The sequence below is a fragment of the Sminthopsis crassicaudata genome, chromosome 3, assembly GCF_048593235.1.
Source record: "Sminthopsis crassicaudata isolate SCR6 chromosome 3, ASM4859323v1, whole genome shotgun sequence".
NCBI lineage: Eukaryota > Metazoa > Chordata > Mammalia > Dasyuromorphia > Dasyuridae > Sminthopsis > Sminthopsis crassicaudata.
This window is the reverse complement of record NC_133619.1, coordinates 528,209-551,358: the sequence shown is the minus strand read 5'-3', so window position 1 is coordinate 551,358 and position 23,150 is coordinate 528,209. Positions and strand designations below refer to the sequence as shown.

The 23,150-nt window shown below is 55.8% G+C and overlaps 1 protein-coding gene across 1 annotated transcript in view; it reads right to left on the bottom strand.

The window, feature by feature from the left end:
* Positions 1 to 2,208: 2,208 nt before the first annotated feature.
* WSCD1 (WSC domain containing 1) overlaps positions 2,209 to 23,150 on the bottom strand; it is a 46,716-nt gene continuing 25,774 nt past the window's right edge. The window contains 4 exon segments of the mRNA XM_074297709.1: positions 2,209 to 12,647; positions 15,016 to 15,216; positions 17,375 to 17,539; positions 19,179 to 19,338. Coding sequence (XP_074153810.1) covers positions 12,292 to 12,647; positions 15,016 to 15,216; positions 17,375 to 17,539; positions 19,179 to 19,338 — 882 coding nt within the window. The 3' untranslated portion in view covers positions 2,209 to 12,291.

Below are 23,150 nucleotides of genomic sequence, written 5' to 3'. Positions count from 1 at the left end.
GTGTCCAAGCAGCCAGCCAGCCTCAGAATTAGCATCCTGACAGACCCCGGGAGTCCTGGGGCGGACAATAGAGCAGAGCCTCCTCTCCTGCTGGGGCAGAGGAGGGGGATCCAGTCCCCCGGCCTGATGAATAAGGCTTCAAGAAAAATGAGTGTGCAGAAGAGTTTCCTCTGGAGGCCGGCAATGACAAAGCAGTAATGAATTACAATGTTTCTTGGTTATGTGTTAGAAAATTAGCAACAAGCTCGCGTTAATTGAAATTCAGTTCCTTGTGTACATCAATTCCCTGTGATCCTTCTGGGCCTCACAGCAGCGAGAGAGACACCGAGCCACAGATTAATCCAAACCTTGGCAGCGGCGGAGATAAATTAAGGTTGGAGAGCCCACATGGAGATGAATTACTGTTACAGTCTGTCTCTCTCACCCACGGTTAGTGCACAGCCAGGAAGCAGGGGAGAAAGGGTGTTGTCACCCGTGGGGATAAAGCGAGGCCCTGGGGCCCAGGACCCCACCAGTCTGCAGCCAGAAAGAGACACGCCAGGGCCGGGGACCCCACCAGTCTGTAGGCAGAGGAAACTACCCCAGGCTGGGGACCTCACCAGCCTGCAGTCATAGGGAATTACCCGGGGCCTGGGGACCCCTCCAGTCTGCAGTCACAGGGAATTACCCGGGGCCGGGGACCCCTCCAGCCTGCAGTCACAGGGAATTACCCGGGGCCTGGGGACCCCTCCAGCCTGCAGTCACAGGGAATTACCCGGGGCCTGGGGACCCCACCAGCCTGCAGTCACAGGGAATTACCCGGGGCCTGGGGACCCCACCAGTCTGCAGTCACAGGGAATTACCCGGGGCCTGGGGACCCCTCCAGCCTGCAGTCACAGGGAATTACCCGGGGCCTGGGGACCCCACCAGCCTGCAGTCACAGGGAATTACCCGGGGCCTGGGGACCCCTCCAGCCTGCAGTCACAGGGAATTACCCGGGGCCTGGGGACCCCTCCAGCCTGCAGTCACAGGGAATTACCCGGGGCCAGGGACCCCTCCAGCCTGCAGTCACAGGGAATTACCCGGGGCCGGGGACCCCTCCAGTCTGAAGCTGGAAGGAGCCACGCTAAGGCCGCCCTGGGCTTGGAGCATTCTGACGTGCTCGGGGTGGGAGCATCCAGCATCGCTTCGTGAGCTTCCTCAGTATGTCCCAAGGGTAGGGAGACTTATGAATTCCTTGCCAGAGATCTGTAGCAAAGGAGAGCGGGAAAGCTGACAGGACGGATTAGCGCAGAAATGAGAGCATGGGAGCGGGCCGCACCCTCAGGCTCGTGTTCAGAGGTCCTGGCACCTTCCCACTGGCACCCGTGGCACCCACTCCATCCATCCCTCCGTCCCGCGCTCTACAATCTGCTTCCCTTCTGCTCTCGACCTCCTGAGAGGTGCCAGATGGGATTCTCATCTCCCCAGACACTGGCGCAGCAAGGCCTTCGTGGACCCCACAAGGGCTACGAGCCCCGAGCCTCGGAGGGAGCCAGGGCCACCCTCTGCAGGTCCTGCTCCCTGGCCTCCAGCAAGGAAGAGAAGCCCCTAGTTGGGCTGAGGACAGGAAAGCAAACCAGAGCTGAGCCATGGGAGGAAGCGTCTCTGACGGGGCGGCTTCCGGGCCCCCAGAGGGCCCCACGCCTCTCCTCACTGGCTTCTTGTTGGGTCCTAGGGGAGAGAAGACTGAAGAGGAAAGAAAGGCTGGGGCGGCCGGGACGGGGGACCAGGAGGACGCCAGCAGCTCCGAGCCAGGGAGCGCCCCCTCCCTGAGCTGGGATACCAACGGCTCCCGAAGAGAGCGCGCTTCCTGAGGCCTCCTCAGGAACAAACGCCGTCCCGTCAGACCTGGCTGGCTCTGCGGGGAGGTGAGGGCCTGGCCCCAGCTGCCTCCCACCAGGAGGGGCACGCCCCGAGCTTGGGGTCTGACAGCCTCCCTCTGGGAAGAGACCATGAGGGCTGGTGAGCTCAGCTATGAGATCGGTCCTCCCTGCTCTGGGAAATCCTGAGCGTGCTCCCCGAAGCCTCAGTCCTCGGGCAGTGACCACAGCCCAGGCTTGGATGCTCTCTGGGGACCCGCCTTCACACCCTCAGCATCATTTGGCTCCCCCATCCTCTCCCTAACCCCCCCCCGTGTGGGGCTCCCCAGTGTCCCCGCCTCCTCATCCCGCTTCTTTTCAGGGTTGCCCCCCACACACTTCAGCATCGTCAGGAAGCCACCGGCTGCGTCTGATGGCCGAGGGGCAGACCACAACCATCGTCCAAGGGCTGCTTTTGAGCTGCTCCCCGGCCAGTCTGGCTGAAACCCCACACACTTCCTGCCCCCTCTGAGCTCAGCCAGCGTTTGCCCTAAGGCCCGCTGATCCCTGGGAGGTAGCGCTGATTGTTCCATGATAAAGCCAGATAAACTAAGGTTTAAAAGTCAGGGTCAGAAGTCATCCCGACTCAGGGACCCTTTCCACCTCATCATGCCCATTGGCCCAAGGGACACGACCGGGACACTTAAACCCTCCCCACGTGAGAATCCTTTCCTGAGGCAGAAACCAGTTTGGGGATCTACAGTTTCATGGATTTGGAGTTTGAGGGAGACGAGGGGTGTTAGGCTGGGGTTCCGGGAGAAGTGGAGTCACTTTCCTGAGAGAATTTGTGCATTTGAAAATGCCTTCACTAACCTTAATTAAATGCTCATAAAGTAGGGGAGGCTAGCCAAGGGGCTTCTAAAGAGCAGCCGCCATGATCCCAAGAGCAGAAACCACGAAACACGCTGACTCCAAGCCCGGAGCCTGAACCTCAGCCCATTCTATCCCACCGAAAGACACAGATGATCCCAGAGAGGAGAACTGAATGCCAGCCTTCCTCCAGGAGATCCGGCCCTGAAGGGCAAAGTTGCCCCAGAGGAGAAGGGACTGGGCATTAATGGAGTAGTGGATCTCAATGGAGCCTGGCAGCTAAATCAAGAGCCATCATCATGGAAGGTGACAGGAAGAGCCAGTGGGAATGAGGAGACATCAAGGCTGGTTTGATTTTCCAGCTCAATGGGATGTGAAATCGTCGCCTGGAAAGTTGTAAACAGATTGACTGCGCCAGGCGTCAGCCTGCCCACAGGACAAGAGACGCATCCCACTGGGCTTTCCTGGGCTTGGGAAGAGATGTAGAAACAGGAAGGCCCTCCCTCTGCCCTGCCAGGAGGCATCCCTTCCTCTTCCTTCTTTCCTTTCTTCCATTTTGGCAAAAGTGAACCCAGTGGGAGCAATTGGGGAAGACACTGGTGAAGACTAGGAGGGGTTCCGACTGAGGGATAGGGGAGAGATAATGGGGCAGCATCCCTCCGGCCTGGGTCGGGTCATTAGGTCTGGCCAGGTGATGTGAAGGAGCCCAGGAGGGGCAGCTGCCCTTTTTCCGAAAAGGGAACAAAAGAGCCTCTGGCTCTCTGGCTCCCGCTCCCTCTCCTCTGTCTCTGTCTGTCTCTACTCTCCCCTAAATTTCTATGAAAATCCCAGTCTCCTTTCTTCCTTCCCACCAATATCAATAAAGTTGGCAGCAGTGGAGGTGCCAGAGCCAGATTCAATTGGGCAGGGCTGAGAAAGAGGAGGACTGAGCCCTATCACCAAGACTGAAGCCAGAAGCCACAGTCGCTGAGGCAGGGGGAGGGAACAAATGGCTGCTGGATTGGTCTTGTCCCGATGTCACCGGACATCTCCGCTGACCTAGCTAGTGCTCTAGCCCAACAAAGACTGGCTCAGGAAAGAGCAGGACAACAGTTGAATTTAGTCCCCATATCTGTCCTCTCAAAATCTGGAGGAGGGAATTCAACCAGGCATTTTCCAATCAAATTCTGTGTGGACACAGTCCCTTGGGAAGGAGAAAGGTTTGGGAGCCATGCTTTTCTAGTTCTTTAAAAACCAAATGGGATGAACCAGGTTTTCCATCCATGTACCCATCCCTCCATCCACCTCTTCTATAGCCATCCTTTATCACTCATTCATTTGTTTGTAAAACGTTCATTGAGTGTCAGGTCTGCTTAAGCCCCATACTTGGTGCTATTTCTTATGAATATATTTGACGTTCTTTTCTGGGATGGCCAAACCTGACACCTGGAGCCCTGACTTTGGCAAAGGGAAATACGAAATCATGAAGTCCACATGAAAGCACTTTACTGGTCTGGTGGGGGAACGAGCTTTCTTCATCCCCTGGTCCAATGGACCAGAACAAGTCCACGTAAGCTGCAATGTGAAGATCCAGGAAAGGCTTAGGGGCTCACGATTGGGTTCCTGGTCCAAGCTCCACCGTGCCATCCTTGCCTATAGGGTCTGAACAAGAGCATGGCTCCTATGCTTCCTGGTACTTGTGCAGAAAGAGAGATCTGAGCCAGGGTGCTTTAGGTAGTCCCTTCTAGCTGTAGAGTCATGCTGCTTATGAATCTCAGTGGAAGGAGAGGGAGGAAATAGGGAGGTGGCTGCAGAAATCCAGAATAGAGAAGTTGCAAATGATATAAAAGGTGCAGAGAAGGAAAGTGAGATTAAAAGTGGAGTTCTCGGGGGTTCCTCCAGAGGGGAATGATGAAATAAATAGGTCTCCAAATTTTTTGCTGAGGCAATTGGGGTTACATGACTTGCCTAGGGTCGCACAACTACAAAGTATTACGTGTCTGAGGCTGGATTTGAACTCGGGTTATCTTGACTTCAGGAGCGATGCTCTATCCAATGTGCCATCTTGCTGCCCCTAGCTCCCCACTTCTTTGGACACAGCTCTATTCCTGACCTCGATGACGTAGAATGTGGTCCCTTCTCCATGTTGTGACAACAATGTATAAATCGCTGAGTCCCTCGAGGTTCTGGGGCTGGTTTAAGATGTCACAACAGATTTGGTTACACAAAATCAAAGACTCTCCAGGTCTTCTCTAGACCAAAATGTCATGGCTGAATACTGATCCGGAATGAATGTCTGTAAGGAGGGCAACCTCTGCACCTTCTTTTCCCAGAATACTCTCTCCATCTCTCTTACCTTTTTGTCCATCTTTCTTTCTCTCACTTTCCACATCCCTCCACACCCCCCTGTTGTTCATGCTAATTTGTCGTCCCAGAGTCCAGCACAGACACCCGGCTGAAGCGTCCCTACGAATGATCCCAAGCCCCTTTTCTCCTGCAGAATGGACCGGGGCTAGGGATGGGGAGGACACGTTCCATTCCTGACTGCGCTTCTGGAACACTGGCAAAGAAAGTTGCTCTATTTCTGGGTTTGGGGCCTGCCTGTACATGAGGCAGCAGTGAAAAGCTGAGTGAAGAGGGGACGCTTTTGCTCGGCATGGTTTACAGGGACCACAGGCTCCAGTGACCCTGGAATCAAAATACCCTGATTTTCAGTGGATCCCAAGTGGCAATGAGATATGTGGATGTCCTCATGGGAATACATGGGGATATTAATCTGTACACATGCGTACGCACACATAGAACTGCCCTGCTTAAGGGGAAAGAGCATGGGTTGCTGAGGAGGAGCAGCTCTGTCCCCTGAGGTCTGGGAGAATCAAAGGGCAGGCATTTCCTGCGTCACTGGGAGGTCCCGGGCCTCCCCCTTCTACCAGTCAGTGCCCCACTTTCCATTTTCACTTCTTTTGATGATGCAGATCAGAAGTGTTCCAAAACCTGCCAGGTGGGGAGCTGGGAAGAGCCCAGGCACAGCAGACAGGCGCCCATGGAGAAGAGGACCAGAAGGTTAATCCGGCTGGTTCTCGTGGGTCACTTGTAAGTGGTCTTGAGTAATTAACACAGAAGCAGCAAAAGGCATTTTTGGCTGCAAATGCTAATAAAACTGATGATGCATCCTCAAAATGAAGTGAATCTCACACTTGGGAAGCTTCCATCACTGCCAGAAGAGACCACTCGGATGAAATATTGGCTCGTCGGGCTCCAGTGTCGCTCTTCCTTCCCACTCCTCTGTCCGCATTGACTTTGTGGTCCACACTTCCTCATGGGCAGGTGCCGGCAGAGGCAACCCTGGTGAAGTGACTAGAGAGTCGAACTCGGGGGCGGGAGACCCAGGGTGCAAATCCCTTCTCTGATGCAGGTGGGCCACGTGGCTCTGGCAAGCTACCTAACTTCTTGCTTTCCCAGAGTGGACGAGTGCCAGGGATTCGCTCTCCAGGCATTCCCCATGCTGATCCAGTTGCAGTGCCAGGCTGTCCCCGCCAACTCCCACCCAAAATTGCGAGACTAAAAACCGACCCGGAACTCATGTCCACAAGCAGGGGAAGATATTTGGATGATTTTTTTCACAGGGTGTAGGAAAGGCTCAAGGATTACAATTTTATGAGAAATAAGCACAGGATGAACGGTGAACTCTTGAGAATAAAATTTTGAAGGCACCAAAAAGAACCCTTCCAGTGAGAAGGGAAGAGCACAGTCATTAGAAGGGACACATGGGGAGACACAGGGAGCTCGTCATCCAGATGGATTTGGAAAAACCTTGCCAAACAGTGGTAACAAAGGATGGATGCACACACAAGAACCATGTCCCAGACACTCAATGCCGGACGAGCCGAGGCTGATGTTTTTATTATGATTTTATTGTGGGTTTTTAAGCTATCTTGGGGAGAAAGCATCATCAAAGAGACAGGATGCTAGCTTGGGGTCAATGGAATGACAAAAGTGACAAAAGAAAGGGGAATTTCTATTTTGCGTCTGTCTTCTCTGCTACGGACAATGCCATTTGACTTAGCTGATGTTGATGTGGAGTTCTTAGGGCCGGCAATGTGCTTCATGAAAAAAGGAAAAGAGGCCGTGTGACAGGGTAGAATGGGCTGTACTTGAAGTCAGGAAGCCCTGGGATACTTCCTATTTCTGCAATTGTCAATCTCTGACTGGCCACTTCCCCATCTGCAAAATGGGGATATGAAGAACTTCCCCTTCACCAGATGATCGCGAAGCTCTAATGAGAGTGCACATAGAGCATTCAGATAACACTGGAGCTTTTTATAAAGATGACCTGCTGTTTTTGCTATTACAATAACTGAAAGGAATAATCATTGCCCTCAGGGAGGTCAAGTCACCTGTCCAGAAGAACTGGGTCCCTTGGTGCTAAAAGAACTAGCAAATGTGACTTCTGAGCCCTTGTCAGTGATATTCAAAAGATCTCAAGGATGGATGAGGTAGCCACAATGGAGGAGGACAAATGTCCTGGTCTTTGGGGGGGAAAAAAAGTCTTCACACCACAGGCCAGAGAGTCTGTCTTTAATTCTGGGCAAAATTCTTGAATGCATCACAAAAGAGATGGTCAGTGAATCTATCCAAAAAAGGAAACAAAAGTCCCAAAGAGCTACCCAGAAAAGATCAGGGCAGACTAGCTTTGTTCTGGCTTCCTCCCCGCCCTTACTCCCAGGATAACTGCTCAGTGGAGGAAGTATTTTCGATCTTATTTATTATATATTATTCTTCCGTTAAGTATGAGACGTAAGCTCTTTCCTCTCCCTGTGGCCCATACAGAAAGTCGGAAGCTAGACCACAATGCAGTTAGGTGAATTCAGAAGAGTTGCAATGAACCCTAATTCTCTCCAGGCCCCCCAAAATAGTCAAGAATGGCCTGACAAAAAGCCTAGGAGGAGGAAGCTATCAAAGGGGGGAGCTGTCCTTGGTCCTGAGCCATTCAAAATGTTCATGGCTGGTATGAAGGCACAGATGGCATTGATTTAATTTGCTGAGAGGTATAGCTAACACCCCAAATGGCAGAGTCGGGACTCTGACAGCTAGAATGTGGGCTGAATCTAATAGGATGAAATGTAATGGAAAGTTCTAAATTAGAATTTCAAATCCAGCAAAAGCAGCTCAGTGAGCTATGGCTGGGCAGAAGCTCATCTGAAAACAACCTGGGGATTTAACCAATTCAACAGCCATCATGTTGGACTTCTGGACAAGACACTGATGCCCGACATAGGTCAATGGTGCCATATGGAAATCAGGGAGAAGGAGAGCTTTCCCGGGCTGCTTTAAGGAGCCACTGAGCCTCACTGCAGCCAGGGTACCCAGCCCTGAGGAGGACACATTTGGGTGCCATAGACTGGAATGCATCTTAGGAAAGACATTGATGAAGTGAAGTACATTCACAGAAAGGTAGCCAGGAGGGAGAACTTTCAGACCAGGCCACTCACGGACTGGCTGAATGGACTGGGCACGTGTAGCCTGAAGAGGAAAAGGCTTGGGGGGAGCCTGATAGCTCTTTTCAAATACTTGAAGAGTTGCCATGTGAGAGAGCAAGAGAGTTGTATTTGTATGGTTTGGTCTTGGACAGCAGAGAACAGTGGGAGAAGTTGCAAAGATGTCCATTTAGTCTTGATTTGTAGAAACACCAAGGCTCAAAGAGATGGGCAGGCTTAGAATCTGGATGGACATTTGTTGGGCAGATTGTGGAAATTTCGACTTAGGTGTAACAGATTGAACTAGACGTCCACTGAGGCTCTTCTGGGAAATTTCAGAATCCCTGAATATAGGAGCTCAGAGGGACCTTGCAGGCCACCAAATCCAATCCATATTTTATCTCGGACTCCTCCAGTTTGGGAGCCTGGGATTGATTCATTAGTCTGTTTTGATACTTCTAGTAACAATTGAAATCATTGTTTATGGAAGATCTATTTTCAAGCTCTAAAGGACCCTCATACAGAAGAGTGATTTAGGTTGCCCCCTTTGGCCCCACAGCAGGGCCAGGAGCTGGCGGTGGACAATCCAAAGAGCTCCTTAGACTCTGAGCTGTAGAGGGGAGTGGGCTGCCTTGGACAGTCAGGGACGCCTTCCTCCTACTTGTTGGATTGCCACGTTTGGGATTCCTTTGGGTTTGATCTGGATTAGAGGCTGCCGGGGTCTCTCTCAGCTTTAAGCCCACGGTTCCGTGACCAGAACATGCTGGCTGTATGGCAGCACCATTGCCAAGGTTGCCTTATTTTCCTACTTGACTTGCCTTCTTCCCAAAGCTGAGGCCATGTTGACTCTCCGCCTAAGTTCACTTCCCAGAGCCCATGGTAGCTAGTGAACATCAGTCTTGGCTCTGACCAGGCTGCACGAAGCCCAACACGATCCCTACATCTTCCATGTAACGGTCCCATAGCTATTAAAACAGTTGGTTCCACTTTTAGGGAGTCATTCCACGTTGATCAAGTCCAGCTCTAAAAGTAGACTCGGTAGACAAGTAAGACATTTTCGAGTCAGTCCCAGAAAAGTCTTTGGCCACTTTGGTCGCTCGCTTTTGAACCGAGCCTTACCCTGTGCCCGTGCTCACAGAGGCAACAGCAAACCAGGCTGATTGAGCTGAAGGGTCTTTGGGATCTCTTTGCAGAATCTGTGCTACGAAGCACACATCAGCAAAAGCTGAAACTAGCTTCCTGCTTGTCCACAGGCTCCTTCGTCACGAGCCCTTCAAGGCAAGGGGACACGTGTTCGGTGAGAGCGTAGTTCTGAAGCCTCGGAGCCGTGTCTGCCCGCTCCCCCGACCCCTGGAAGGAGGGTGGGCAAGCCTTTCTCCCACTTAGCTCTTGCACAGGTAGGTTTCTGTTGCTCCCGCTTCCATCTCATTGGTCATTGGCCAGTAATCTTGCTTGGAGGATCCCAGAAAACTACACACGATTTGCATATAGTTGGAGAGCTCTGCTTCCTAGAAAGGCCCTTCCCTCCCTCATGAGTGCAAACATGGAAAGGGTGGCCCAGCATGGGCCAAAACATCGTGAGGGATGATGCTGACTCAACCTGCTTTAGGAAGTGCTTCAATCCAAAAGACGGCAGGGGGGAGCATGGAAAAGCCAAAGGCTCTCGCCGATTCCCAGGTAAGTCCAACCGATGGACGAGCACTTTCCAAAATGAGGGCATTCAGACCCAAAGTTCCCTCGCTAGGATCTGCCTGACGAGTGCAGGGATGGGGTCACTAAGGGCCCGCTGGGGGAGGGCACCGGGCAGCTCTTGTCGGGTCTAAGGAGGATTCCCAGAAACAGCCACCTCAAAGGGGCTCCCATGCTGAGCCACAAGGAGAGCCGGGTCTTCCTTCAGGCACTGACGTGCTTCACTTGGACAGCAAAGCGTGTGTAGCTGTGCGGCTCTAAACTAAGATCACAGGGTCAGGGCTTGGCTCTGGTGCTAAATGGCATGGATTAAACCACGGGATGTCCCTGATCCTCAGGTTCCTCATCTTTAAAACCTCCTGCATCGGGGTTGCGATAGGAGGGACGGGCTTTGGAAGCCTTCGCCCACTACAGGAAGGTGAGTTAGCACAGCGGTGAGCAATTCTCCTCGACCACGAAGGGCTTCCAAGGAAGGAGCGAGGGGGACAGAGCTGGGAGGCTCCACACCTCCGGAGCTCACACGCGGCGAGCGCAAATACTCGTAACTGCACGGGCGGACAAGGGGCTTTCTCTGGACGCTTCACCGAGTCCTGGGGATGTTCAGAGACACTTAGAGAAGTGAGGGAGCCCCCAGGCGCGGAGGGCCCCCCACACTTCCCCACGTTGCGGCCTGCAGCCCCTTGGCTGTCCAGGCCACTCTGGGGCCACCCTTTTACCTAGGAAACGCTCCTGGCACGGGCGGGGCGGAGCTCTAAGGAAATTGGAGAACAGGGTGTGCCCCCAGCCATTACGCTGGGGACCTGCTGGGCAGGGGCTGCCTTTCTTTGTACCCTCAGGCTGGTAAATGCCTGTTGCCTACTGCCCGACTCAGGCCGCTTCTCTTGACCATCACGGACCCTACCCAGGCCATCTTCTCATGGTCCCAGCACCCAGAGAACCAAAAAGAGCGGAGAGGGAGGATGGGGGAAGAGCGTCGAGCCGGACAGACAGACACACACCAAGGACAGACCAGAAAGGCCAGGCTATTACAGGAGACAGAAGAACAGATCCAACCACTCCATTTCCCCAAGAAACTGCAGCCAGGTGCAGAGGAAGCCCCTATCGGTGCCCCCTGAGGTGCTGACCTAACCCCCCTCCTCCCCACTCCCCAGTCCAGGCTTCCTCGGGAAGCCATGAGCCTCCCAATGGGGGTCTCCCAGCTGAAGCCCGGCCACAGCCCAGGGGTCCTTCAGCAGGCTCTCTTCACCCCTGTCGGAGCGAGGGCTGCTGGCCCAGCTGCTGGATCCTGCTTCCTCCCCTCTTTGTTCGTCCCCCGAGGCCCAGAGGGAGGCACCTTGGCCATAGCTTCTGGGGAGCCTGAGATGGAGACGGGGGACTTAGAGAGGGTCTCTGAGGCCTGGCCGGGGCGTCGGTTTTGGCAAGGGCGACTCGTAGATTATGACAATCCCGTTCTGCAGATGTGCCGCCTGGGAGGCTCTCTCCGGACCCAGCAGCCCCTGGCAGTCCCTGCAGCTGCTCGGGGTCCTCAGCCTTTCAGAGGACTCCCCCAAAGCCGGTTTGGCTCAGTTTGTGCCCTCGTGTCCAGCCTCCAGCCTGTGGCACTGCCAGAGTCAGGGAGTGTCCCGGGAGCCTCCCAGAGTCAAAGAAAACTGCCTTCCCTGGCCGACCCCAGCAAGGCACTGGGGCTGTAAACCTGTGGGGCTGCTGAGAGCCAGTGTGGGAGAGAGTGTGGGAGAGTGAGTGTGAGTGTGTGTGTGAGTGTGTGTGAGTATGTGTGAGTGTGAGTGTGTGTGTGTGTGTGAGTGTGAGTGTGTGTATGTGTGTGTGAGTACATGTGTGGGAGAGTGTGAGTGTGTGTGTGAGTGTGTGTATGTGTGTGTGAGTACAGGTGTGCGAGAGTGTGTGTGTGTGAGTGTGTGTGTGAGTGTGAGTACATGTGAGTGTGTGTGTGTGAGTGTGTGTGTGAGTGTGAGTACATGTGAGTGTGTGTGTGTGTGTGAGTGTGTGTGTGTGTGTGTGAGTACATGTGAGTGTGTGTGAGTGTGTGTGTGTGTGAGTGTGTGTGAGTGTGTGTGTGTGGGAGTGAGTGTGTGTGTGTGAGTGTGTGTGTGTGGGAGTGAGTGTGTGTGTGAGTGTGTGTGTGTCTGTGTGTGTGAGTGTATGTGTGTGAGTGTGTGTGTGAGTGTGTGTGAGTGTGTGTGTGGGAGAGTGTGTGTGTGTATGTGTGAGTGTGTGCATGTGAGGGACGAGTGTAAATGTGTACAAGTGCATGTGTGGGAGGGAGGGTGTGGGAGCGAATGAGTATGTGCGGCTACATGTATGTGAGTAGGAGTGTGCGAGTGGGAGGATGTGAGCCTGTGAGTGTGTGCACAAGGGTGCCAGTGTGTGTACACAGGAGTGTGGGTGAGCGCGGTCAGGGGCACTGGGCAGTGCCCGGCCCACGTGCCAGGGCCCCATCATCTGGGCACGTACTCGCTGGGCAGGCCGGTCCAGTTCCTCTCCCGCAGGGCCCGGTCCACAGTCCGAATGTAGCCGTCGATGAGCTCCCTCATCTCGGCCGTGAAGGCTTGCTCGGGCTCTCGCGGCTGCCCGCCCAGCCTGCGGAAGCTCCCCTCCCTGTTGCTCTCCACGCACAGGAGCCGCTCCTCCGTCACCGACACGTTCAGGAAGGCCACCATCTCCCTGAGCTTGGGGAGGAGGCTCCGGCGCAGGTCCTCGTAGTGGACGACCAAGAGCCGCTTGCCGTACTTGAGCCAGTCCAGGACGTGGGACGACCACCAGGAGGCGTAGCTGTTGACGAAGTCGGGCCACTCTGGAGCAGGAGAGGGGAGCACAGAGGGAGGGAAAAGTCAAGGTCACTTTGGGCCCCACGAGTCCCTTAGAGCCAGCCAAGGACACGCCCCCCAGACCCACGAGAAGCCCCTCCGCCCTTCCCGGGGGACGTCCTGGACCGAACCTCTCTAGCCTGGCAGGCCTGGCCCCAGGTGGCTCCGGGGCCCCTGGCCACACAGCTCTGACGCCCCTTTGCCCTCGCCAGAGCCCCCCAGGCAGAGAACTCTGCCGCTGTGGCTTCAGCAGCCATGGCCCCTGAGCTTTGGGGTCTTTGTTGGGGAACGAGCGAGTCTGTTGCTTGCTGCCATCCAGGTCGTCGTGCCAGGGCTGCCAGTGGTTTTGTGACGACCTCCGCCCTCTCTTGCTTTAAGGATTACAGTCAGTGCATGTAGAGCTGGAAGGGCCAGCTATCCACACACACGCTCGGCCACGGGACTGGCTCCAGCCCAACAAAAGCAGGGGAGGCAGCACAGGCCAAGCAAGCTGAAGCACCACCGCGATCTCTCCTCGCCATCTCGGAAAAGACAGACTCCGAGTCCGAGAGTGTGGGCAAGCTGCTTTCCCTGGGAAGCGGCCCCTCGGGGATCGACCTGGGAACCGATCGCCCCCGTGGAGAGTCCCTGTCATCCAAACCCTTGGCCCGCCCAGTGACGCAACATCAGAAACCGAGGAATCTCTCCCGTGTCTCCTTCCCCATGAGAAGGAAAGTTCTCCGATGCCGCGACCGCCTGACTTCTCTCTGTGCCCCCCGCGCTGAGCAACATTTTACACAGTTAATGCTCGATAGATGACTCGTTTGTTTATGACAAGAAGCTCGTCTTTCTGGGCTGGTTTGCTCAGAACACAACGAGCATCTCCTCTGCCGCTCACGGGCAGCAGCCTTGGCGGTCAGGGCTCCCTTTGCTGGGGACCCTTAAGGCTTGGATTTTCTCCTTTGCTTAATGAGACAATATTTGGGGAATTCATTCAGTTCCAGACTTTTGCTTGAAACTTTTCCGAGTTGAAATCTCTTTTATTAGGCTTTTCCCAACGTTATTTTTAGTTTGCTAACAACACACCCCCTGCGCCAGCCTGGGAAGCTGCCACCTTCACATTTCCCGCATCCGTGCCATCCTCACGGCTGCTTCCCTTCCATCTCGCCTCTGGGCGCTTGCCTTCTTCACTCCGTAAGCTCGTGCTCTTGTCCAACTTCTCACAATGATTACTGGTCCAAAATTTGTATTAAGAGCAGGTCCACCATCAGTGGTCCCCGGTTCTTTGGCTAGACAGCCCCTGGTACTAGATGAGGTCTAGTCAGAGGTTCCGTTCCTGTGTTTTCTGATCCTGAATTAGCCTTGCACAGCCTGGCACAAACCCTCCCCGGTCGTGATGGATAATTTCCTGATCGTGAAATCCCAGAGAACAAGGAATGTCTAGATCATTCACCTATAGAGAATTATTGAACGTTGCCCAATGTCTCTGATCAGAAAAATGCCGTAGTAATTTGAAAATCAGGTTAAAATAACACACAAAATTGCACGCCCATCCCTAGTGAACACACAGAGCAGGAGAGAGCTCAAGTAAAGATGGGCCACGATCACTTCGGCCACTGGGCCACCTTGTCTCTGTCAGGGAAACTGCCGGGGTTTCTTGTGTTGGCGGCTCTCAAACACCTGGAGAGAACTCTGCCCTCCTCCTTCCTTTCTAAGTATCTTGGAACCCGGGTCTCAGCCCGGTCACGCAGCTGCCGTGGCTCTCTCCCCAGTCTCCAACCTTCTGATGCCAAATCCAAGGGCCGTTTTTAATCCTCTTCCTTCTGGACTTCTCCAGGGTCCTGAACAGTGTCCTCCGGGACATTTCCCCGCGTGGTTCCCACCAGTTGTGGGTGTTTCCTAAGAATACACCATACTCTTCTCTCCCTTTCTGTGCTCTCGCGTCCATTCGTGCGTCCGTCCACCATCCTCTCTGCAGACGATCCCCAGACCTCTCCACACATCCCGAATCCCTCGCCTGGCTTTTAGTCTCACTCCATAGTCCCCTGGCATATTGACCACATGTCCTGTCGATATCTCAAAATCAGCACGCCCAGAACTGACTCACGCTCCTTTCTCCGAACTCCTCCCTCTTCCAAACGCCCTCCTAACTGTGGAGGGCACCACCGCCTCCGTCCCCCCAAATCCCCCCACTCCAGAGTCAGTCTGTTGCTAAAACCTGTTGTTTCCAGAGGACTGAACGTTCATGAAAACTTTTCTGATATTCCCCCCATCTTGTTCTCCCCACTCACAGCTGGAGGAGACCCCGGAGACCCGGGCTCCTGCTCCCTCCCGTAATGATGGCCACCTGCCTCCTGCCATCCTGGTGCCCGTTACCTTGGCTCTTCCAGTTCCTGTCTGTGGCGTATCCCAAGTGGCCGGCACACTTCCGGTTGAACTCCGCCATGAGTGACCTGTACGGGTTCCGTATGAGCAGAATGGCGGCATCGAACATCTCGATCTCTCTCTTCCCGCTCTCGTGGGTCTTCACACAGATGGTCCTTCGACTCCTCCAGTGGTCTTTCTCCCCTTTAAAACCTTAAATTGAAAAAAGGAAACCAAGCTCAAGCATCCTACAGTCTGCTCCTCCTTCCCATGAGAACTGAGGGGGAGGTGGGAAGTCAGTGCTGCCATTTTGCTTTAACCCTGGCCCTTCCTTGACTCACACAGGAGTAGACCCCCCATCCCTGAGAGCATTTGCCTCCATTCTGCACTCACTCAGAGGGTGCTCAGCAAGCCCTCTGGAAGAAGGAGCACCCTGGGGTGGAAGACCCTGGGCCGACCAAGTCTGGCTTGGCCAAGGTCTCGGTCTCGCTTGGACAGGGGCCGTTTGCCATTTCTCCAACTGCGGAAGGTGCTAGATCTACATGGCTCTACTCTGGGGGCCGTCCTCATCTCAGAAAGGGCAAGAAATCTCTCTGGCCACCAGACTCTTCCAGACCGGGCCGTGTCTTCCGCCCACCAGAGACCGCGTGGCCACCGGCCGCCTCGCGCCCGGCAGGCTCAGGGATTGGGGAAGGTGTGGATGGTCTGGACCCTGGGCCACCTCTGATGAGGGACCCAGGCACTACTCCCCCACAGGCCAATCAATCAAATAATAAGCCATTATCAAGCACCTAGCACGGGCCAAGCCCGTGCTAAGGGCTGGGATGGAAGGTCAGCCTAAAATAATCAACAAATCAACATTCATCAACACCTACTGTGCACTGGGCCGGGGCAAGTTCTGGGGGTGAACAGGAAGCAAAAGGAAGTCCCTGACCGCAAGGGGCTTACAATCTAAGAGCTGACTGATTGACTGGGCACAAATCACAGGCCAACCAGGTGAAAACAAGCGGCTGCTCCGTACGAACACGGCCCGTGCAGGATCAGTCAGGACTAGGAGCGGCTGGGGGAGGCTTCCTGTAAGCTGGGATCTCAGTCAGGACGGGTGCCGGGAGGTCGGGGGGGGGGGGGGGGAAGGCCCGGGGATGGCCAGGGGAAATGCCCAGAGTCAAGACACCAAGGAGGAGAGACGTGGAGAGACGTGGTCAACGCAGGAAATGCAAGAACTGGCAAACTGGCTGGCTGGGTGTGGGGGAGAGTGAAGTGTCAAGCCCGGCTGACCCACGGCCACGCTTCCCCGGCCGGCCCACGGCCACGCTTTCCCCTGGCCGGCCCACGGCCACGCTTTCCCCCGGCCGGCCCACGGCCACGCTTTCCCCCGGCCGGCCCACAGCCACGCTTTCCCCTGGCCGGCCCACGGCCACGCTTCCCCGGCTGGCCCAGTCTGCCCACGACGGCTTCCACAGACTGTGAGCCTGGTGGGACAAGGCAGTACCCGTGGGAGCCATATTGGAGGCGCCCATTCAGGCTCGCCGAGGCAGCGTTGCTTCCTGTCTGTAGACCTCAGTTTCCTCACTTGTAAGTAAGTAAGCAGGGCCGTGGGGCTGAGTCTGACCAGGACCAAGTCAGGACTGAGCCAGACAAGGCTGAGCCAGACCAGGGCTGTGGGACTGAGTCCAACAAGGACCGAGCCAGACCAAGACCACGGACCTGGCCCTTCAGCCAGGCCCTTCGAGCTGTTTTCTAACATCCCCTCACGGCACGGAGGAATGACTGTGTGGCCACATGTGACCTTCAAGACATCCCCTCCCCCCGGGCCTAGGACAGGGCAGACAAGGCTCGGAGGACCGGGCAGGTCCTTCTAACAGCTCAGTGGCCTGTGTGGAAGCTGCCCCCCACAGCACACAGGGAAGGCGGGAGTCACTGTGAAGGCCCGAGTTCCCGGCCTCCCCTCCCTGAGGGGCTCAGTGCGAGCACTCCAAACTTCCTCTGTTCTCTTCCTCTCCTCTGCACAAAGAAGCCCCGAGCCCGGGCCTCTCCTGGATTTCCAGACGCTCTGTCCGGGCCCCCTGGGCTGACGGGGAACGACCGACTTTCCTCAGGATCCTGGCTGTTAAAGCCGTCGCCTACGACCGCCCGCCCTGCCGAGCCATGGAGATGGGGGGCCCGGAGGTTCAGAGGGACAAAGGTCGTGCACCTCAGTCTCTAGGCCCTCATGACCAGTGACCCCCAAGGGGTGAGGACCCCAGTGCTTGCTTCTCCGAGGACTGAGAGGGGGATGGGACATTGCTGGGACCCGCCCCTCCCGGAGGCCCCCCTACACCTGGCGCTCTCCCCCTCTGTGCCTCATGCCCCCAGGGCTGCCAGAACCCACCTTTGTTATAGAGCGCGCCATCAAAGTAGTAGCTGCCCGTGTAGAAGCCCGTGGCGTGCTCGATGAGGTGGCGCGCCCACGTGTTGCCGGCCCCCGGGAAGCTGGACAGCGCCACGAAGACCTTAGCTTTGCTGGGCAAGAAGCGCCTGTCAGTGCACCGAGTGTCTGCAAGGAAAAGGAGGAGGGGGGCGGCCGTCACTCAGCAGCGGCTGGGGGGGGGCAGAGCCCAGGGCCGACTCCAGCCTCGGGACCCCAGATCAGCGTGCCCAAGACCCTGGCAGCCTTCTCAGAGCTTTTGGCTGCAGGCGAGTCGGAGCGGGGGAGAGGGGCAGAGGACCACTGGCCTCCTGGTGCCCACCTGCTGGTGCCTCGGGGGGGACTCCCAGTGTGGAATCTCCCTCCGCTGGAGCACTCAGCAGCTTGACTGTGAAAGGAAAGCACCAGCCCAGGGCTGACCCAGCAGGAACCGGCCAGTCAGGGCCACTCCAGCGTGAAAGGAGCTGGTCTCTGCTCTCGCAGGCGCCGAATGAGCTGCAGAGTCCAGGGAGGGGACGGAGTAACAAGCAGGAGCCAGAGGGGTCTCTACCGCTGAAGGGATTGTGCCCTGCAGACCCCGCACGGTCTCGGAGCCCAGGGAGCAGGAGGCCCTGCGGACCCCAGCCTCGCTCCCACCAACGAAGGGAGTGACGGAGTCCTCACCCCAGCGACCCAGCACTCTGAGAGCGGGAGGGCCTGCAGACCCCAGCCTCGCTCCCACCTTAACCCCCACAGTCACCAAGAAGGGAAGCAGGGCGTCCCACCAGCCCCAGCGCCATTCATCCGAGAGCCCTGGGAATGGCGTCCTCGAAGCCGTCGCGGGGGCGGCTGGGATCATGGCCACAGCTACCAAAGCCCCGGGAAGGAAAGCCCCCGGCCCGGGCAGTGGTCCGAGATCGGACCCAGCGGACGGGGACCTTATCTGCGGAAATGCTTTTACGGAGGGGCCAGAGCACCCTTCGCTGCTCCCCCGAGGACCGGAGCCTTCTGCCTGACTCTCGGCTGAGACCGTCCACGCGTGGTCCTGGCGAGCGGGGCTGCCTCTGCCCGGTGGGCCGGCGTTAGTAAACGATTACGAGAGGCAGTGTCGGGTAGAAAAGGCCCGGGCCTGAGGCTGAGGCCGAGCCCTGCAGCCAGTCTGGGCCCTGCCCGGATTCCCTGAGGGGCCACGGCCTCCTCTGGAAGACTGGGGGGGCAGCCCTGGCCTGCGGGCCAAGCCCCACTTCCATGGGCAGGACACAGACACCTTGTCTTCCTGGGGCTCCCTTCAGGTTCCCAGATCCTGCTTGGGGGAGCACCCAAAAGGCAGGGAGGACGCCCTGGGGGGACAGGAACATCCACGAGCATGAAGGAGCAGCAAGCCCCGAACGCTCCCAGACGGCCACTGGCCGGCCCCTTTCGGACCCGCCCTCTGCCCAGGCCACCTTCTCTGCCAGCCAGCGTGGCGGGGCCACAGTGGTGAGACCATCAGCCTAGAGGGCTGAGGGAGGCTCAGGATCACTTCCACAGCCTCCCTGAGAGGCAGAGGGCACAGCCGTGCCCACCAGTGCTCCCTCCTGTTCCAGGTCAGTGCCCCTTTGGGGCCAAGGCCAGCTCGGGCCTCCTCGGAGCTGCCCTCTGGGCACTGAAGTACTTTCCCCACCTCTCCCCATATCCCAAATTCCCCAAAGTTCCAAACTCTCCCCCAGCGCCAGACTGTCCGCCTCAGGGCGCCCCGCCCTCGGAGATGGCACGGAGGCAGTGTCCCCTGCCGGGGCCCCAAACTCACCTTGGATGGGCGTCTGGTAGACCACACAGTAATCCCCCCAGCCCGGGGTCTCAGGGCCCCAGGAGCACAGAGAGCTGTCCACCGCATCATGCAGGCTGAACTTCGGGGTGGGGTAGCCACAAAAGCACTCGGGGCCCCTGATCACGGCCAGCGGGAACTCCTGTCAGAGCAAACGGACAAAGAGGGTGTGTGGACAGATGCAGAGATGGCGTCCCTGCCAGCTACCGGCTTCCCGCAGAGGCTGGCGCAGGAGGGCCAAAGCTGGAGCCACGATAACCGATTGTGTGTCTCCGGGCCGTCCACGGCACTTCTCGGGGCCTCAGGTTACCCATCTCTAAAATGGGTCTGATAACTTGTACCCCCCAAAGCCACTGCCCACCCAACAGAGACCACCTGGAGACACCAGCAGAGGTTGGTCTGGGGGGCAGAGGAAGCATTTCCCCCTTTTTGCATGGGGGCCTTTCCATTAGCCATGGCCAAGAGTAAGGGTGGGACAAGGGCCGCCACGGGCCTGAGCACTGGCGGGTCAGCACTACAATGGCCATACGTGGGGCAGGAAGGGTGAGGAGGCAACGGGAGGGCCAGCCTCCCACGGCCAGTTCTGACATCTTAGGGACTCCTGGGATCTTTTCACCGGGGGCCGCTAAGGGCGCGCCCGCAGGAGGCCGGGGCCGAGCAGCTGGGTGAGGCGCCCGCCGGGGCTGGGCACGGACTATTCCTGCGCAGCCTACAGAAGCCTGGGCCTTGCCCGGGACCCCTGCAGCAGAGCAGGGGGAGGAGGTCGCCCCCAAGGCACTCGCCTCCGGGAGCCCCCCGTGTCCCGGAGCACCCCCCGCCGCAGGAGGCTCCGACCAGCTCCAGGAGGGGCCGGCCTCGGTTTGTAAAAGGGAGAATGAAAGGTTTATAAATACGAGAGATTGCTTCAATTTGATTCCATCCCCAAAGACCCGCTGGTCATTTCTCAGGCAGGCAGGCGCTACGTGAGCGGAGCTTCAATCAGAAGCCTTGGATCAGCGGGCCGTCTGTGCGGAGAGAAATTCTCCCGCCATCCGAGGCCGTTGGGGGGAGCCCGCCGGCCCCCGTCTGCCGCATGGGTTCAGACGAGCCTTTGTGCTCGTTCGTTTGTCAGCCTCGACTGTCAAAGGCCAGAAGCGAGGGGTGGGTCCCTCAGGGGCCTGGCCCGGCGCCGAGGCTCAGGGGGCAGAATCAAGCCGCCTTTGAGAGGAACGGCGGTCTAGCAGAAGGAAGGCTAGGCTCCCCACGGCTGGCACTGTAATTAATATATATAAATCCTATTAATATACATTAATTCTATTAATATATATTCATATTAATATACTAATTAATATATAATATATTTACATGCATATGAATCCTATTAATATTATAGCCATCATTTACAGGACAGCCCTTTACATGAAAGGCAGGTGCTGTTGTTACCCCAGTTTTACAAATGGGGAAACTGAGGCACAGACCGTTTGACTGACTTGCTAAGCGTCACCACCAGGGAGTTATGAGGCAGGATTTGAACCCAGGCCTCCACGACTCAAAGTCTAGGCTCTATCCGCCAGGCCGCCTGGCTGCCTTGACTTGGAGTCAGCTCTAACACGGACACCTGCCGTGCAAGAGCCTCTTTGAGCTTCGGTTTCCTCATTTGTAAAATGGATAGCCTGCCCTCTGACAGCAACGGGTGTATGGAAAGTGCCTTGCAAACCCAGGCGCATCCAGAAAGAGTACCTGGGAGGTGGCCGGGCTTCCCTTCCCTCTGCCCCGGTCACACGTGGGGATGGCCATGCCCTAGGCCTGAGCATGGCCCAGAAGTGCTGCCCCATGAGCCAGACCTGCGAGCGTCCTCTCTCTGACCTCCTGTCTATCATTTCCCTTCTATCCAGCATCATCCCCCCCATCACTCCTCTTTTATCATGACCGCCGCTCCCTTCGTCTCTCTCTGTTCTCCAGGTCTGCCCTTATTTCTTTCCCTTCCCCCATACAGAAGTGGAAGAAAACAAAGAAAACTCCATTACCACCCTAAAAGCGAAGGCACGAATTTCTCCAACAAGAAAGAAAATCGAGGAATAAAGAAGAAAACAAAAACAAAGCCCTTCCGGCATACAACAAACCCAAAGACACACACATAGAATGAACACGAGGGGACGGAGCACGTTCTAGTACGCTTCATAGTACGCCAAAAAGTGCGCGTTGCAATGTGGGTCTCAGAGAAGGCAACAAACATTTGTAAAGTCCAAAAAGACAGACGAGGAAAGGGTGTTATGGTCAATAGCGGCACAACAGTGAGACCCGGAATGAGCATTTACAGAGGCCCGCTGTGCCCCAGCCTCTGGGAAAGCACTTTCCCCATATTAACTCAAAGGAAAGGAGGGAGTTCCTGCACTCAAGGGCCGTGAAGCCCACTAGGGTCGCCCAACGTCCTCAAGCAGATGGGCCCTGGAGAAGTGAGTTTTGGGGAGAGCACTCGGGGATTTTAGGGGAGGCACAGAAGGGTCAGTTCACTAACCCTAATTTCCAGTAATTGCTATAAGTAGGAGCTAGAAAGCTAGGCAAGAAGGGCTGTCAGTGGGGGCTGAGGGTGAGGAACTCATCCCTTTTGTATCAAAAGGCAGAAGATAAGATGAGATAAATAGCCCTGCTTTCCTGGGCTTCAGAGGGATCCCTGGTTGGGAAGCCTAGGGCACAGTTAAGGTTAGAGTTCAACCCGTGCTTGGAGAAAGCCGGCTCAGCCGCATGGAGTCTCACTGCCAGCCTCTAGTCCAGCGCACTAAATGACCGAGGCGGGGGCTCAGACCAAGGAGGGCTCATTATTCTGCTGTTCGGAGTCAAGTTTCCACTAGTGAAAGGTCCGCTCTTGCCCAGCCCAGCTCAAGCTTGCAGAGCCCTGAGCAAGAGGGAGGCACGAGAACCACGGAACCATCGACATGGATGGACAATGGTGAAGGACTAACGAGGGAAAAACTGCTGCCATTCACATCTGGGGAGAGGCCACGTGTGTCCCCTTGGATCCCCAACATCAACTAGGACGGCAAGGGGAGTCCATTTGGCCAGGACCTCAGAGTGCTTGGCTAACATCCCGATGGTCTTAAGAAAAAAATGCAAAAGGAAGGGAAGAAGAATCCACTGGGGCTGGAGAGGGGGAAGGGAAAAGAAAGTTACGGGACAATTATCTCACCTAGTCGGGGTCCAAAAGTAGACATCTATAGGGTCCAAAAGTAGACATCTATACAAAGGAGCATGGGGTGGGAGGAGCAGATTGTCTCTATGTCTCACGTCTGAACAGAAAGAAGGAAGAACACGGAGAGAGTGAGAGACAGGCAGACAGACAGAGATGGACAGAGACAGGCAGAGAGACAAAGAGAGACAGAGAGACAGACACAGAGACAGAGAGAGAGAGAAAACCAGAGACAGATAGACAGAAAAAGAGAGAGAGATGGACAGAGGCACAGAGAGAGAGAAAAACAGAGACAGAGATAGAAAAAGAGAGAGATGGAGAGAGACAGAGACAGAGACAGAGACAGACAGAGAGAGAAAACCAGAGACAGATAGACAGAAAAAGAGAGAGATGGAGAGAGACAGAGACAGAGAGAAAGAGAGAGAGAGAGAAGAGAGAGAGAGAGAGAGAGAGAGAGGGGGGGGGGAGGGAGAGAGAGAGAGAGAGAGAGAAAGAGAGAGAGAGAGAAAGAGAGAGAGAAAGAGAGAGAGAGAGAGAAAGATAGATAAAAAAAGAGACACAGAGAGACAGCCAGAGAGAGACAGAAAGACAGAAACAGACACAGAGGCAGACAAAGAGAGAGATATATGGGCAAATAGACAGACAGAAAGACAGAGAGACAGAAACAGAGACAGAAAGACAAACACAGACACCAAGAGAGACAGACAAAAAGAGAGAGAGGGGGAAAGAGACAGAGACAGAAAAAAGTGGGAGAAAGAGAGGAAGGGAAGAAGAAAGGGATGGAGAGA